We start from the raw sequence: 18,439 nt of genomic DNA, 5'->3' as shown, positions 1-18,439 counted from the left end.
CCCAAAGTGAATCATTGTATTTCCAAAGAATAGACAGAGGATAGAAATGAATAAAGAGATCCAAGAAGACCCATTTCACTGTGACCACTTGCTTTCCCTGCCCTAGCATACCCTGTGTAAGAGGCCCATATTCCATTCTACGTATCTTTCTTTTCCAAAATTCCTGTTCCTTCTGTTACCTGCTGAGCTTTCCAAATTCCACTACTTTCAAAAGGATTTCCTTAGTAACTGCTATGTAAGCCAGGCATGTCACCATGTTAATGCCTTTCAAGTGAAACTACAGAATTTTTAATAAAAATGGCTATATTTCTTACCTACTTCCACAGCAACAGTTTTATAGTAACAATAGGTCCTTAGAAGCCTGGAATTCCCCAAAGGCTATCTAGTTTTCAATCATCCTGTCCACAAGTGCATCAATTCCAAAACTAAGGAGTAAATGTTCGGAGACCTGTGGTGATTTGAATTGCCATTCATCCCTAAAGACTTTTCAAACACACTTTGCTACTTATCAAAAGGTCTGTATTCAACAGGAAATGAAGAAAATATTATCCAGAGTTCAGGTGACTACTACATCTCAGTTCTTAATTCACTTTTATGAACTCTTTAGGCAGTCTTCCATCTGCTTCCCACCTTCCAGAATCTTCTGACATTTGTCTGCTGTTATGTCCAGGGTTTTTCAGTTGTAAGAGGAAATACTACATAGAAATGGGGATATTTCATTTAGGCCAGAACTAGAAGACCTCCACCTACACCTGTGAAAGAAAAGGCTATTATTTTAACATAAAGATATAATTTATATATACAGAGATATTTTTATAGATCAGCACCTTTTTTCTTTTATTCAAAATTACAAACAATATTGTAAAGAATATTTGACATTTACTTCACAGAGGTGGAAATGTTAGGCAAAAATTGATAGTATGTGGGAGACCAGTTAAGAAGAATTGAGGCTTAACTGGCCTCCTCTGTAAGCACAAAGGAGAAAGGCAACATGCAGGGGAGATGGCACTTGCCAAGCAGGTTCTGAAGAAAAGTCTATACAGCTGAGATTAAGTTGTAAACCTAAACATATGCTGATAGACATGAAAAGGCAGATGAATCTCGTGTTACTTTAATTGCTTATACCAATACTAAGTAAATAAAAATAAGATGAGCCAGATGCTCTGTTGCACACAGACCTTTTGATAAGTAGCAAAGTGTGTTTAAAAGGTCTTTACAGATGAATGGCATTTCCAATCATCCCCAAAATAAGAGCCCCCTGGCTGCCCACATATTGACTCTGTGTCTGTCTGTTATCCTCGTTCACCTGTGGGTCAGGATGACAAACTAACAGACTGGCTGGGGTATAGGCCAGTCCTCTACAACAGTCACTTTAGATTTTGATGTATTTATCAAATTTATATCAAATTCATACCAACACTGAATGAATATGCATATTTCACACATTTTTATTATACACTATCAAATTTGCCGATATGGTAAGTGGAGAATACTATTTAAGATCTATTGTTTCATAATGCTTTGGATATTATTCACTTTGAAAAGAATCTAAGGATTAAGTGGTAACTTGCAGGTAGTTTTATATCATTATTGAAGTACTCTCCAAGATAATAAAAATCTGTTTATGTTAGACAGACATCCACATTCTAATCCCTGGAAAGTAAACATGTTATTTTTTGGCAAAAAGGATTTAAGCGTGAAGATAAAATTAAGGTTGCTAATAACTGACCTTAAACCAGGAAGTTCATTCTGGATTGTTGAGGTGGGCCTGGTGTAATCACAGGGGTCCAGAAAAGCAGAAAAAGGAGGCAGAAGTGGAGGTCAGAGTGATGTGATGTGAGATACACTGAACTTGCTACTAGTGTTTGTGAAGAGAGGGGAAACTCATAAGCTATGAATGAGGGTGGCCTCTAAAAATGAATAGAGGGTGGGGGAGGTAGCTCAGTGGTAGAAGTGCCTGCCTGGCAAGCGCAAGGTCCCGAGTTTGATTCCTGGTACCAAAAAAAAAGAATAGAGTTGTTATGGTTTATGTCTGTGTGTCCCCCAATGCCTCATGCGGACATGGGGCAGGCTACTAGAGTTTGAATATGGGTGTGAGAGCTGCACCCGCCCTAGAGTGGATAGTTTGCATATGTGAGGGAGAGGAAGAGAGTGCTTGAGGGCATTCCTCCCCCATTCTGCGCTGGTGGGTGCTTGCGGCTTTGCTGTGCTGCCGCCCTGAGATGCAGCCCTCTGCCACGTGCCACTCTGCCTTATAATCTGCCAAGTACGGATTGAAACTTCCACGAACTGTAAGTGAAATAAACCTTTCCTTCCTTAATTTTGGGCATCAGGTATTTTGTCCCAGCAACGAGAGAAAAGTAACCAAGACAAGAGTCATGTACCACCAAATAACATTTTAGTCAAGAACAGACCGAATATATGACTTTAGTCCCAAAAATTATAATGAAGTTGAAATTTTTCTACTGACTAGTGGCACTGCAGCCTTTATGATATCGTAGTGTGACACATTATATACTTGTGGTGATGTGGGTGTAAACTCATTGTACTGCCAGTCATATAAAAGAATAGCATATGATTATGTACAGAACATAATACTTGATAATGACTATGTTAATGATTCATGTACTGACCATACTATACTTTTGATCATTATTTTAGAGTGTATTCCTTCTACTTATAATCTTACTATAAAGCAGTATGTTGTGCTACACTGGCAGTAGCTACATGATCTCAGTTTACTGTGTCTCTTGATTGGATCATAAATGCTTGTGCTTGCCTTTAGTATCAGTGTGTTCACTATGGCTTCAAAAATACAAAATCTACTGCTGTTGTAAGAAGTCATATTTGACCAGAAATGAAAATGAAAGTAGCCCATGAAAGTAGTAAATCAGTGATGATTATTACTTTCCAGATAGGAAAGTCTCATTTCCCTACACCTATGATTTTGATTTTTTGGGTTTTTTTTTTTCTGGTATCTGGAATTGAACTCATGACCTTGCGCTTGCCAGGCAGGTGCTGTGCTGCTGAGCTAAATCCCCAGCCCCTACACCTGTGATTCTGAAGAACACGAATGTGATAGCTGTGAAAGGATATACTTCATTTAAGGCAATGAAATTAACAAAAATTTAAGATATCTAATATCTGGAGATATCTTCACATCAATATGGAGATATACCCATATTAGATATGTAGAAACTTCTAATGACCCATATTGAAGACCAGACACAATAGCCCATTCCTCTTAGTATGATCACAGCCAAATGCAAAGCTTCTTTGCCATGTTAAAAGAAAGGCTGGGACAACCCATTTGGGACCCCTCCTGTCTCTCAGGACCTATTCCTATGCTCCAATAAGTTTTCCTATTCTTAAAAAGAAAGTCTGGACTCAACTACAATGTTAAATTTAATGTTCACTATAGGTAGTTTTAAATGATTCAAGCATCATCCATTCAGTAATGTGAAAGTGAGTGGTGAGCCTACATATGCTGATGTAAAGGCAATAAGAGTTTGGAAACTCTTCATAAGCTGATTGTGAACAAAAATTACATACCAGAGTAAAACTTTAATATGGATGAAAATTGGCAGTTCTGAAAAGAGATGCCTGAAAGACTTTCACCCATGAGAAGGCCAAGTCAATGTTAGCTTTCAAGGCTTTAGAGGATGGAGTAACAGTCCTTGTTATGGTTTGTGTCTGGATGTCCCCCTAAAGCCTCATGCAGTCATGGGATGGGCTTCCAGAGTTTATGCCGGATCCATGGTCCAATGCTGGAGTTATGGATGTGAGTGCTATACCCGCCCTGGGGCAGGTAGTTTGTATACAGTGTAAGGGAGGGAAAGAGGCTGCTTGCCACCGCTTATCCCTCTTGCTCTTGTTGCTTTTGCTGTCTTCTGCGCCAAGAACGGTTACCCTCTGCCATGTGCCACTCTGGCTTGGAGCCAGCCGAGTATGGACTGAAACTTCCACAGACTGTGAGCTAAATAAACCTTTCCTTCCATCATTTTCAGTGTCAGGTATTTTGTCTCAGCAGTGAGAGAAAAGTAACCAAGGCAGTCCTCTTAGGGGTAACGCTGCAGGCTACAAATTGAAACCTTCTGTCATCTGGTGCAGTGAGGACCTCAGGGTCTTCCAGCATATCAATAAGCACACGCTGCCAGTCACTGCAGGAGAGGTAAGAATGCATGATGACCAACCTCCAAAACTGAGATGCTTGCCTAAATTGCCATGCTGGCACAATGTAAAAGTACCGTTTGGAAGATAACATTCCTTTCAAATTTACTTATTATTGATAACGCCATCACACTTCCTCTTTTTACTGGTGATCTTTATCCTGATTCAAAGTGGTGGTCCTCCCCCCAAATACCATCTCTTTGATCTAACCAATGGCCCAAGGAGTTGTAGCAGCTTTTATTTTTTAAATTTATTAGTATATGTTTGTGGTATATAATAACCACATTTGTTTTGCTCAGGTACTACATATAATTATATATTGTATCTGATCCTTTTTCAGTCTTTGTTATCCTCCATTCTTGCAGTTCTTTCTCCTTCCCCAGATCTCCTTCTCCATCTCCAAAAAGTCTACCTACTTCTCTCCTATCATCTATTTTAACTTGACTCCTTATTTCTATTTTGCATTTCTATTTAACCTTCTGCATTTGACTTATTTCACAGAACACAGTAGACTCAGGATCAATCCATTTTCCTACAAATGACTCAAATGTATCCTTCCTTGTGGCTGAGGAATACTCCATGTATCCCACTTTCTCTACTCATTCATCTGTTGATGTGGATACAGAATGTTTCCAAGGTGTAGCTATTGAGAGTTGTGCTATCAACATGATTATGCACTGTCACTGTAAAATACTGTCTTCAACTCTTTTGGAAAGATACCCAGAAGGAACATAGCTGGGTCAAATGGAAATTCTATTTTTAGTTTTTTGAGGAATTTCCGACTGATTTCCATAGTACTTGTACTAGTTTACATTCTCACCAACACTGTAGAAGGGTTTTTTTTCCCCTACAAGCTCACCATCATTTGCTGTTTTTGAGTCTTTGATAACAGCCATTCTTCCTGGAGTGAGACTGACTCTTAGTGTTATTTTGATTTGCATTTTCCTGATGGTCAAAGAGGATAAACTCTTTTTTCATGTACTTACTGGCCATTTGTATTTCTTTTCAGACATGTCTATTCATTTTGATTGTCCATTTTTTGATTGGGTTTTTTGTTTATTCGGTTCTCATTTTTTTCTTTATATGTTCTAGGTATTAGTCCTCTGTCTGAGGAGTAGCTGGCCAATTTTTTTCCCATTCTGTAGGTTGCTTCTTCATTTTTGCAAGTATTTAGTATGAACTGAATATTAGGATGAGCTAAATATTTAGTATGAACTAAATACTAGGTTAGAGGACTTTCAAAAGTTTTTTACATTTAAATCTATGATCCACTTTTGAGTTACTTTTTTGTAGCAGTGAGGTTTGGGTGAATCAATCGATCAATCTCTCTCTCCAATAAAACCTGTCATTCTTCCAGATAATTAAGTTTCATGAATCATCTCTACCACAAATTATTACTACAAGATAATCAGTTTACTCGACTCTTTACTGAAGTAATCTGCTGACAGTATGGGGTAAAAGTGGGCCAGATTTATGATTTTTTGGCAATTGTAGCACAACTATTTGACAGATGATGCATTTAGAATTAAGCATAAAAGTACCAGAAACTAGGGGTTCAACACTGTCCAGCAGAGTAAAAAGGAGAAAATGAGTTTTAAAAAAAGCAACCCACAAAAACTGAACTTTCTTTCTTTTACTAGGAATCAGGTTATGGTAAACCTAAAATTAAAAACCAAAATCAACCAACCAAACAAAAAGCTAGAATAAATTTGTAGGCAAATTATGCTGAGGTATAAAGCATACCTTAAATAAGCTTTTTCTAAGTAGCAGTTATCTGTGAATTACCTTAATAATTTGCTGTATCACCTTACAATCAGGTATTACTTCATTACTTTTGGCTTAACAGGGAATTATATTTCTTTAACATTATTTTTTAACAGAGAATATTATTTCCTTAACATTGGTAACATGTGTACACATGGCATCAACATACTCATCAGCTGATGCTTTAGAGGCCGATTTGCACACTATGGTGTATTACAAATAATGTCAGCATTGGACAGTGATCAGGAATACTTTCCTACATAAGCTTAGCATGAAATGACTGCTCAGTTTTACTGTGAGAATCTGAATGTCAGCCTACTACCTTTATTAGAAATCAGAATGAAGCAGCAAAAGGCTGCACTAGTAGCTGGTCACAATGATACACAACACACTTTGATAACCATACTCACATTTTTGTTGACATTTTTTATGTTGTCAAGACTGTTACTCTCATTTGCAAGTAGACTAGCTGGGAAATACAAAGACCTGTATACTTGACTTTTTAAAATCAAGTTTATCTTCTATCAAATTACTCACAACCAGTTTTCTACCGTCCTAGGATTTTATGTCCAGTATGTTCTGGACCAATATGTCCTGTTGATAACATTTTTAAAAAAGGAATGAGCATAGTCAGGTTGTCTTAGTCTTAAGGATTTCTGGATTTCGTCCTTGGAGGAGATCGGGATCTTCCCAAGGCCTTGGGCCTCGAATATTCTTCCAGTCTTCAAAAGTAGAGTCCTTTATTTTCTATAAAACCACAAAAGTTAAAAGTATACATGTTAGTGTAGGAGCCTGTGGCTTTGATTAGGAAATCATTGCATGAATGAACAGAAAGAATTCAATAGGCCCTCAAATAGAACTGAACCACACATGTACACTGTAAACCAAACACACTCACTGAAAAAAAGTCCTATTTCTTGGAACTAAAACTTCCTGCGCGCTGCTGATGATAATGCCTTTCACCCACAGTAGTAACTCTACTAACACAGAAAAACTGTCAATGTGCTTTTTTTCTTGGAAGCATGGAGGAAGGTAAGAAGCTGGGAAAACGAGTGTAAATCTGAAGGGTGAATGAGCATCATAATTACTAAGAAGGTCAGCAGAAGCGACAGTAGAAAACGAGAAGCAAAGAACAAAGGTAGAGACCTTAAGTCTTCTACACGAAGAGACCAATACGATTTTTCCTGTGCCTGAGAAATAAGCCTGAGCTTAACAATAAAGAGACTTTCCCCACAGTTAACACGAGCAGTATCCTTTTGAGCAGTCAAAACTCATTTCAACTACCACTGTGATCCTTTTACTTTCTCTTAGTCTGAAGAGTCTCTCAAGCACAGGAAGGTAGGATAAAGGGAAAGAACAAAAAGGCTTCTTCTCCCTGTACTGACCGCCACTCTGAAAGGACTTTTATACAGCTGCTGCTCTAACTGTTCTGGAATACTTGGGTAAAAGAGAAAAAGAGAGGTTGATAGGATATAGAGTAACTTATATCCAAAGATGTGAAATATGGCCCAAGTTCACCTTGACATTTGGGTACTAAGCATTATGGTCTTACTAATAAGCTGTATAATCTTTAGCATTTATTTAAGCCATGTAGGCATTAATTCTCTCATAAGTGATAATGACAAGACAGGGAGAAATGTCTGATATGGGTTCTTCAGTGCTCAGATTCTATGGTTTCTGTAAGCACTAGAAGAAAAATCTCCCAAATACATCTTTCATAGCATCATTAGTGGTATAGTACTTACATATCCTCAAGTAGCAAGTTATAATTTCTGACCAAGTAGGGAAGCAGTGAATGAAACAATGAAGAGACTGAATTAAATATATATATAAAGGAACAAACTTTTATTAATTTAGCATGGAAGAGGGTAAAGTATCTTCAAGTATTGTTATGAAATGATCTAAAGATATGAAAAGATTTTAATACAGTAACAGCCATTAACCAAATAAAATAAGATATACATGCTAGAGAATTAAAATCAATCTTAGACAGGCAAGGCCGACAGAACAAGGTGGTGCACACATGTCTGATCTTCAGAAATTGTTATGGTTTATCCCAAATGTCCCCCCAAATTCTCACATGTGGAAGATCATGGGGTGCTGTACTCATCAGCTGATTCATCCACTGAGAGGTTCAGTAGCCGAATGCGCTGTAGAAGGTGAGGCATGTTTACAGGGGCAGCACTGGGGCATGACCTGGGAGGGCATATTCCTGTCCCCGACTCCTTCCTTATTTCTCTGCTTTCTGGCTACCACAGGCTGAGCAACTTTCCTCTGCCCAGGCCCTTCTACTATACCATTTCTGCCTTGGAGCCAGTGATCATGGACCAAGACTTTGAGCCAAAATGAGCCTGTCTTCCTGTAAGGAGTGGTGTATTGGGTCGTAGAGATGGAAAAATGATTAAGATAGTTTTTGGATAAAAGGTTCCTTATAGAAATTCTACAAAAGACAGTGAGTGAGTGCTAGACTGTGCATGTGTGCAAGGCAAGACACTCAAGATCTACCAGTTACTACTAACCGCCATAGGAATAAGTGTGGAACCGATTCAAGAAATGATGGAAGAAAAGCAATGTCAGGAAAATTGGATTTTGAGCCCTGCCAGAGTAGAGACCTCTCCTGAATACTAGCCAAGACACCTAAAAAGCTGGTGGAAAAGGGATTATGCTTGAGAAGAATATCTACTTTAGACTCCAAAAAAATTTAAAACCAAGCCCTCCCTGAATACTAGCCAAGACACCTAAAAAGCTTTAGGAAAAGGGATTATGCTTGAGAAGAATATCTACTTTAGACTCCAAAAAAATTTAAAACCAAGCCCTCCCAAGCTTTTCTGGGGAGATAGTTTGAAGAGTGAGTGAAACATCAAGTTATAGCAATCTAGGACTCGCCACAGCCTTTCCACACGTTCTCCCTTTCAAAGAACAAAACCAAGTTCAAAATGAGCAGCCAATAACGTAACTGTCAGGCAAAATGAAAATCAACACTTTTCAGAAATCTCTTCAGTGTATTACTTGTCATATCCAACTTTCAATAAAAAATGGTCAGACATATAAAGCAACAGGAAAATATGATTCAGTCAAAATTCTGTATCATTTTTATAGTTTTTGTGTTGTTCGGTTTTTGTTTTTGTCTGTGCTTTTGTTCTTTTCTCTTTAAAATAAGAATAAAAACCAAAGCAGTATCAAATGACTAAAAATATAATATTTGTTATAAGGGTAGAAGTAATTATACCACCAATTTAGGAAAATAAATATTGCTTTTAATATCTAAAAAATGAATAAAATATAAATGGAGAACATTTATATTTTTTATGTATTATAGGATGTGTGCTCACCGCACCCTACAACACAATGTGCTATTAAGCTTTTTGATTTTTGCTAATCAGATTGGCAGAAAATGACACCTTGCTATAATTTTGAGCACACATTCCTATTTGATAAGTTGAGCATTTCTTTATATGTTTCAGAATATTACTTTTTTTTCCTCTAAACTCTTACATGTTTTGACCACATTCCTACTGCCCAAATGATTTGTTGACCTTTTTCATAATGACTTGTAATGTTCTTCATATTTAAATTAACTAATTACCCACGATAAGATATATATTTTTAGGATTTCTCATTTAACTTGTGACTTAATCTAGAATTTTTTTAGGCTAGACTTTTGGATTTTTAATGTATAAACTCATACATCTTCACTTTTACAGCTTCTGGGTTTTATATCATATTTAAATAGGCTTCTCTGACTTAATACTATAAAAAAATCTGCAATTTCTCCCTCTTAATACATTTAGTGTACTAAAATTTGCTTAATTTTAGATTCTTGCTCCACGTGGAATTTATTTATTCATGGTACATGAAATATGAATCCATCTTCATTTTCTTTTCAAATAACTATATACAGACTGAGTATCCTTAAAAAAATCTGATATCTGAAACTTCTTAAGTGCTGACATGATGCTCAAAAATTTCAGATTTTGGGCTAGATAGTGTAGCTCAGAGGTAGAGAATTACCTAGCTTGGGCAAGGCCATGGGTTCAATCCTCAGCACCACAAAAAGAAAACAACAACAATAACAACAACAACACAATTTTTGGTATTATTTTAGGTTTTCAGATTAAGGATGCTTAACTGGTAAAGTCCAACTGAAAAACTCCAAAATCTGAAACACTTCTGATACCAAGTATTTCAGATAACAGATATTTAATCTGTAGTTTATCAATACCATATATTTAAAACAACTAATTTTTCTCAATACTAATTTATCTTAAGGCAGAGAGAACCAGTCATGACCAGTAAGACTGTTACAAAACATAGGCTATTAACATCATACCTCATATTCTGACTCTAAAGATATTTTATTCATTTTCAGCTTTTTTTCCAATTCAGGATCAATCTGCAGAAAAGAAAGAGGAAAGGTAAGTTATTCAAATTTCTTATATTCAATTTTCTACTTTAAAAGTTATAGAAGGGATAGCTGGGCTACTATGGCCAATTTAAAATACATGGCAAATGTTATGCTTCTATCTAGAGGTGCCCCCAAAGCCTCAGGTGCTCATAGGTGTGATTTTTGGGAATGACTTTATCATGGGTATGTGATACTGGATTAATTCATTGATTGGTGTAGCATTTTTCTAAGTGTAGACGATGAACTTAAAAGGGAAGACCCACCCTGGGTATAGGTGGTACCAACCAATAGGCTTATAGCCTGGATAGAATAAGAAGGGAAAGGAAAAATGCTTGCTGCCTCCTGCTTGCCATGCCTTGAACTGTTTCTCCTCTGTTATGACTCCTTGTCAGGCTGCCCTGCCTAGGAATCACCTATGAACTGAAACCTCTACAAACTAAAACTCTTCTTCCTTTAACTTGTGGGTGTTGGGTATTTTGTCCCAGCAATGAGAAAGTAATTAAGAAAGATTTTGATACCAGGAGTAGGGCCACTGCTGTGAAGCTACCTGACTTCATGGTTCAGAAACCTTTGGAAATGGCTTGTGGGAGGAGTTTGGAAAGTTTTAGAGAAGCCAGTTATAGAAGCAGCCCTAGAGTGTTGTAAGCCAAGCTTGTTGGGAGATTCTGGTAAAACCTCTGAAAACCAGAATGTTGACAGTGATGCAGAAGGAAAAAACCAGGCTCAAGAGGTTTTAGTTGAGAAAGACTCTATTGGCAGTTGGACTCCAGGCCATGCCATGCTTTGGCAGATTTGTCTACATTTTGCCTATGTCCAGAGACACTGCAGGAGAGTGAGATTAAGGGCAATGGACTAATTAATCTGGTGGAAGAAAGTCTAATGTTGAGGCAGTGGCATGGCTTCTTTTGGGAGCTTTTGTCTAATTGTATCTTGAGATTCAAGAGCAAACAACACAGAACAATGATTTAAAAAGTTTGAGTCTAACCAGAAAGGAAGCTCCAATAAAGTTGTGACATGCAAAGAAGAGCAGAGGAGAACTTAGTTGCTGAAAAGATTAGCATTAAAAAGCAAAGTACTTCAGAAGAGGCCAATAAAGACAGACTGAGGTATCACAACAACTTCATCCTTTGCAGCCTCAAAACTGGAAGGACTGCACTGACAAGAGAGCCCCCAGGTACCATGTTCCAGAATGGTGGTGATTTGTTCCTTAAGATTGGGTTCATAGTGCTCAGCACTTGACTGCTATAGCCAATAGAGAAGGAAAGCTGGTTACTGCTCCAGCAGGCAGCAGACCTGGGCTTTATCTCATTGTGCAGGTTTTAGGTGCATGCAAAATACAAGAGAGGTAGGGTCAGGAAGACTTCTACCAGATTTTACAAGAAGGCCTAGGAGACGAGGCAGTGTGTCCCTGACAGAGCAGTGTGTGAAGCTATGAGTGTGAAGCCAAAGTGCAGTGGAGACCCCATAAGTTTGGAAAAGCCAGGAATGTGGGTCATCTGAAGAAAGACACAAGTGAACAAGAAAGAGGCTATGAGGACTCTGATCAGCAGCAGTGATATAGGGGGGGAGCCACACAAGCCCTTTGGAGTTCACATCTTGCAACAAGTTGGCCTGGGGAATGCTGGGATATAATGTTTGCCCTGCTGCATTTTGGCCTTGCTTTGGTCCCATTCCTTTGTGTTTCCCTGTTTCTACCTTTTGGAATGGGAATGTTTATCTTGTGCCATTGAATGTTGGAGTGTTTAACTTTCTTTTCATTTTTACTGGGGCTTGCAGCTAAGTCTTCCTTAAATCTCAGAGAATTTGGACTTGCACTTCCCAACAATGCTAAAACTGTCAGGACACTAGCATTTCTTAGAGATGGACCAAAAACATTTTGCATAAAAGGATGTACATGAATCTTTTGAAGAGCCAAAGATCAAATATTATGGCTTATATCTAGATGTCCCCCTATTATGGTTTGTGTCTCGATGTCCCCCCAAAGCCTCATGAGGTCACGGGTGTCAGTCTTTTCAGAGGTGGCTGAATCTAGAGTTTGTGATTAATTCATGGTTCAGTGTTGAGATTAAGAGTGTAAGTGCTACAACCGCCCTAGGGTGAGTAGCCTTCATACAGTATAACTGACAGAAAGGGGCTTGTCCTTCTTCTCATTCTCTTGTTGCTTTTGCTGTCTTTTGCTGCCATGAGCTGTTGGTCCTAACCATGTGCCACCCTGCCTTGGAGCCAGCTGATTACAGACTGAAACTTCTACAGACTGTGAGCTAAATAAATCTTTCCTCCTTTAACTTTGGGTGTAGGGTATTTTGTCTCAGCAATGAGAGACAAGAAACTAAGACACACTCCAAGTCTTCATACTCTCATACGTGGGGGCTTTTGGGAGTGATTGGATCATAGGTATGATATTGGATTAGCCCACAGATTGTTTTAGCATCATTCTCAGTGCTGATGATGAATTTACTGAAGAGAGAAGACCCACCGTGAGTGTGGATGGTGCTAACCAAAAAGTAGGTTTGCAGCCTAGATGGAATAAAAATGGAAAGGAGGAAGCCTCGCTGCTTCCTGGCTGTCACACCACGAATTGCTTCTCCCTTGTTATGCCCTTCTACCATATCGCCCTGCCTTGGAACCAGGTGACTAAAGACTGAAACCCTGGGGCTGGGGATTTAGCTCAGTGGCAAAAGCGCCTGCCTGGCAAGCACAAGGTCGTGAGTTTGGTTCCCGGTACTGGAGAAAAACCAAAAAAAAAAAAAAAAAAAAAAAAAAAAAAGAAAAAAACCTATAAAAAAAAAAAAAAAAAAAAAAAAAAAGACTGAAACCTGTACAAACTATGACTAAAATAAATCTTTCCTCCTTTAACTTGTGGGTGTTGGATATTTTGTCCCAGCAACAAGAAAGTAACTAAGTCAGCAAATCTCCACTTCAATCAGATAAAAGTAACTAATGCACTACCACCACTACAACTAAAAGCAGCTAGTATCTATTGAGCACTTATTATATGTCAGGCATTCTGACATATATCATCTTATTTAATCCTCACAAAATCTAAGAGGTATTATTTTTATCTCTATTATGACATGTAAGGAAAATAGAACATAATGTGTTTGAACAACTTGTTAAAGAGGTAGGACATGCTTTTGAGTGCTAGTGCTCTGACCTCAAAGGCCACACTATTAACCAATCTAAATTATACTGTACAGTAATAACATTAATGATGCTAATAAATATAATACCACACTTAAAAACTAAAAGAACACCTTCCACAGGTAAGAAATAAAGGAAATTCCATGAAAATGATGTTAGTGGGAGCTGATGTTACCTTTTACGCCAAAGTCTTTAGGAAAGAAGAATGTGATTACTGAAACAAACAACAACAACAAATTAAATGGAACATTGGATAGCAAGTGACTGAATGGAATAAGAAAGAAGTAAATGAGAAATATAACCAGAAGATTCCACTACAATGATGATTTAGGAGATAAAAATGAAATGAATGAAAGATGTACAATAAAAGTTAGAATCAAAAGTTCCAACATATGTCTATTTGTGGTTCCAAAATTAAGTCAGTGCTAACTTCGATTGTGTTTAATTTCTGCATTATTTCCATACATTAAAACAAAACCTAAGATACTATTCCACTGCACAACTTTTTGATTATCTTCCTGTGTCTTCCTTTTGTGTATAAAATAAAATTAAAAATGTGTCCAATGATATCAAGGTAATTTACAAAACGAAACAAAACAAAACAAAATCCTAGTACCTGCAGTCTTTTAGGGGTTAAGAGATAAGACTCACTAGAAGGAGCTTCTACAATAGCTGAAAATCAGAGATAACAGTCCACATTCCTCTCGAGGGTGCACTTGACAAACCTGGCACAGATACAGAATCAGAACCAAGGCTAGAAGCCAGGTAGGCGGGTGCTACTGGGTGTTAGAGAAATCATCACATTGGGCTACAATGAAAAAGTCTGAGATTAAAGGCCATATAACAAGTAATCTTCCTCAAAGCAGTTCCTATAGTTTACATAAGAATATACAGCTAGGCTGAAAAAAAATCTCTGAAAAGTGCAGCTAAATTTCTAGGAGTCCCAAATGAAAGCCATAAGGAAGAAGCAGAGACAAAATAATTCTCACTTAAACTATAACCAAGCCATGACCAGCCCACCTCCAGATATTAAAGGGAAGAGCTACTCACTCTATGTGCCCAATAAAACATAACAAAAAGCACACTCTTTGTGGAGAAAAACAGTACTATCTGTAACCTCAGTTATTTATAGTGTCCAACATTTAAGTTAAAAAGCTACGAGATGTATTCAAACACAGAAAGACAAGAGAAAAAATTAAGACTATATATATATATACATACATACACACACATATATATGTATATCCCATATATATATATATATACAGAAAAAATGTATAAAATTATGATAGCATGGAAAATTTCTCTACTAGAATACATAATGAAAAACTAAATGTACAGTTAAGTAGTAAAAAAATATACAGTAAATCACAAAGTCAAAAGGTGGCTTTAATAATAGACTGGACATAGCAAAAGTAGATTTAATAACTAGGAGATAAAACAATATAAAATATAAAAATTAAAGCAAAAAAGTGGGAGAAAATAGAAAAATTTTTAAAATGAAGTGTTAAACTTAATTAAAAGTAATTGTTCTCATTTTCATTACTGAATCTTAGAAAACATGGTCATACTATCTGTCATATTCAAAAATTAAACTAGCACAACCATGTTACAAAGCATTAGAGGCACAGCCACAGATTGTTGCTGTTCAGAAGTGCAACATACTTAAATTCCACACTTAAATCAGTTGGTGTGATGCAATAATGGGTAATCCAGGATTGTAGATCCATGGACGTTAGCAGGAGTATCCAGGGGAACAAAAGAGCAATGCCCCTCAGGGATGGGAGATAAGCCCTATCTTTGTCAAGCTAAAAACTAAAAGCAGCTGCTTTCAGCTCTTATCCCAACATCCCCACCCCACCCCCATCACCTTGATAAAGCAATTGGGATGCTAAATGAAACCTTTTAACATAGTTAAACTACAAATTGTTAGTAAACTGAAAATTAACTAGCTGGAATTAGTCAGTTAATTAAAAATTATTCTATAACTTTATAAAAACGACATATTTAAAAAAATACAATATTCACTCTAATTCCTATCTATGTTTAAGACTAGCTGGGGCTGGCTTTTCTCAAACCACAAAATTATGTGCAAACTGAATCACCTTTCTACCCTTTACTTTCCCAGAAATATTACTGAGGTCTGATGATGATAAACCTGGAAAAACTCCAGGTATTAGGTATGTGGTACAAACAAAAGCTACATACCTCTCAGTGAATGAAACAGTTTTTATGTAATGCTTGGCACAAATTGGACAGTAAATGTGTAATCACAAAGAGTGAGAATCTTAGTCCTACCTCTAAATAGCCACATGACCATGGGCAAGATACACAAGCTTTCTGAACCTGGTTCCTCACCTGTACGATGAAGGAACTAGTATAGTCCTACCATAAGATAGTATCTTTATAACAAAAATCTTCTGTCTTTTTAGTATCAGTTCTAAAGACATATACCAACATAATTTGAAAAACTGGTAGTAAAATGAAATAGCTAGTTCATAATTGGAGAAATAAAATGAAGTAAAATTGTTGACTCACATTCTTTAGATTCTTCTGAATTCTCATGTCAATTATACTGGAGAATGTTTTATGAAAGAAAGCCTACAAAATTGCACATTTCCTAGTGAATGAAGAGAAGCATTACTAAATTCTTTACATGATTTGCTTCCATGTGATCATTAATCTGTTTTAAAGAATAAGAGTACAAAAGGTTGTATATTAATCTTGAAAAACAAGACAAACTCAGACTGCTAAGTATACTAAACCAAAATATACTGTTATGGTTTGTGTCTAGATGTTCTTCCAAAGCCGCATGCAGTTTTAGATGGGGTTTTTTTGGAGGTGGCTGAATCTAGAGTGTGTGATGCTGGGATTAAGGGTGTCTGATTAATAAATCAGTCCACTGATTGGTTTGGCATAGTTCTGGCTAGGATTAAAGGTGTGAGCACTACAGTGACCCTGGGAGCCTGCAAACAATATAAGGGACAGAAAGTCTCATCTCTCCTTTGTTGCTTTTCCTGTCTTGGTGCCATGAACTATTTTCCTCTAGGATAGCCTCCTGCCTTGGAGCCAGCTGATTATGAACTGAAACCTCTACAAACTATGAGCCAAATAAACCTTTCCTCCTTTAACTTTGGGTGTCGGGTATTTTGTCTTTAAAATAAGAGACAGCAATGAGACAGTAACTGAGCACATATATATACAGGTGTAAGTCAGATTCCAATATAGTTCTTACTTTCATCTTCACAGCATCATATCGGATTTGTGAGAACTCACGGAGACCAAAAGAACCTCCAACAACCAGCAGCTGAAACAAAAAAGCAGTTAAACAGGAAGGGGAGAATGTGATAATGGCTGTGCAGTAGGGAATACACTAAAAACAAGGAACTGAACACTTCCGGAGAATTTTTTTGGTGTATAGGAACAAAGGGTCACTCGTCAGATTAGAAAGGTAAATTCTGGGGGTTAAACAGGCAGTATGAAAGTTGAAACACACGTGTTTTCAAGTGGTTTGGAAGAGAGGGAAGAAGAGTATTATTAGCGTGTATCTGGTAATCCAAGTCCCCCCTCTGTATATTGCTGAATAAAGAGTACTAGGATGCATTAACATTTAAAGAAGAAAGAAAATACTATAGTTTCAACTTGAATATAAATATAGTATAGTAGTGATGGCATATTTGACTGACACATGACCAAGAGGATGTGTCTCTTCAATTCATTCCAATAATACTGGATATTAGACTCTTGAATACAGTATTTTGCTATAAGAAATATTTACATGTATGGGGTCAATACTCAGAAACACGGACCCTTTGTCCAGAATAGATACACAGAACAGTCTAGAGCAGCACACTTGGGAAGAAGTACTGAGGTGCTTTCCAGTTTATGAAGTAAAACTGAGGAAAATCCTCAGGACTTCGAATATTAGGCTTAAAACCTGTGTTTTTGTAATTTTGAAAGGTAAGAAAATAAAACTGATTTTCATAGGGTCAGGTTGGGGACCACAAGTCAGTGACCACAATCATACTATTTCAAGGTGGCAGCCCAATCTGCAGAGGTTTTTTTTTTTTACACATACCCTGTTCTCTACATAACTATAATTACTATGTTATTTTATAGATAGTTATCCTCAAACTTTTAAAAAATATATTTCAAGTAGTTTCCTAGAGATGAAAAAAATCCGGATTCATCAAAGATGCGTTAAAAAAAAAAAAACCATTACCTTTTAAAATCACCTTTTTTCCTTTAGTCCTGCTTAAATGCAAAAGCTGGTCTCTTCACCCATGCCAATATCTGTACCAAAGTAATAAACTACTGTGCATTTTTTAAAAAGCTGCTTTTGTTCATATGCTTGACTTACATTATTTCATTTACTATGACACAGAGGCTGAAGCAAAATAACTAGCCCATGCTCGCACAGCAACTAAAGGCTGTCTGGATTCCAACTCGGGTTGATCTTGTGTCAGCCTCAACCTGTGTCCTCATGACATCTTTCCGGAACTCAGGCAAAATTCTATGCAGCCATATGAAGACCAAAGCGGTTTCAAAAATTGCTTTAAAAATATAAGTGGCAGCACAGTAACCCCTTGAGGGCGCCACAGTGTGGCGGGTACTGTGCTAAACACTATCCGTAAGGTTTTTACTTGGTTCATCACAAAACCCTGTAAACAAACTTTGTAATCGCCTAGACTGCGGTTAACTCTGGCTTCTCTGAGACTTTTACTCAGCTGTCAAACGGGAAGGGTAACAGCAATCGCGTTCTCGATGGGAAAGATGTCACATAGGTCCTGGTAACTAACGGGAAGAGATGGGGTAAGGGTGATACTGCTACGCAGCCCGGAAGAGTGTCTAGAAGTTCTCAACCTGTCGCCAGCTCCTTCCTAGTTTAGGTCCTATCTTTGGTTTCTCCTATTACAGACTCGCCCAAGTCCTGATGCAGCAAACCAGGAGGCCCCACTT

At 37.4% G+C, this 18,439-nt stretch overlaps 1 protein-coding gene and 1 long non-coding RNA gene across 2 annotated transcripts in view; both read right to left on the bottom strand.

The window, feature by feature from the left end:
• Positions 1-497: 497 nt before the first annotated feature.
• Positions 498-2,005, bottom strand: LOC106150164. The gene is made up of 2 exons (XR_001236811.1): positions 1,730-2,005; positions 498-752 (listed from the first exon to the last, which is right to left on the bottom strand). It is a non-coding gene; the product is annotated as an uncharacterized LOC106150164 (long non-coding RNA).
• Positions 2,006-6,228: 4,223 nt separating this feature from the next.
• LOC102023128 (cytochrome c oxidase assembly protein COX16 homolog, mitochondrial) overlaps positions 6,229-18,439 on the bottom strand; it is a 12,629-nt gene continuing 418 nt past the window's right edge. The window contains exons 2-4 of the mRNA XM_005399020.2: positions 16,716-16,787; positions 10,265-10,327; positions 6,229-6,681 (exon numbers count right to left, since the gene is read on the bottom strand). Of these exons, the coding sequence (XP_005399077.2) occupies positions 6,565-6,681; positions 10,265-10,327; positions 16,716-16,787 (252 nt within the window). The 3' untranslated portion in view covers positions 6,229-6,564. The remainder of the gene's footprint in view (positions 6,682-10,264; positions 10,328-16,715; positions 16,788-18,439) is intronic.

This window comes from Chinchilla lanigera, unplaced genomic scaffold (genome assembly GCF_000276665.1).
Source record: "Chinchilla lanigera isolate Chin_1 unplaced genomic scaffold, ChiLan1.0 scaffold00065, whole genome shotgun sequence".
NCBI classification, from domain to species: domain Eukaryota; kingdom Metazoa; phylum Chordata; class Mammalia; order Rodentia; family Chinchillidae; genus Chinchilla; species Chinchilla lanigera.
Note: the sequence above shows the minus strand (reverse complement) of the source record. Positions and strands in the feature narration are given on the sequence as shown.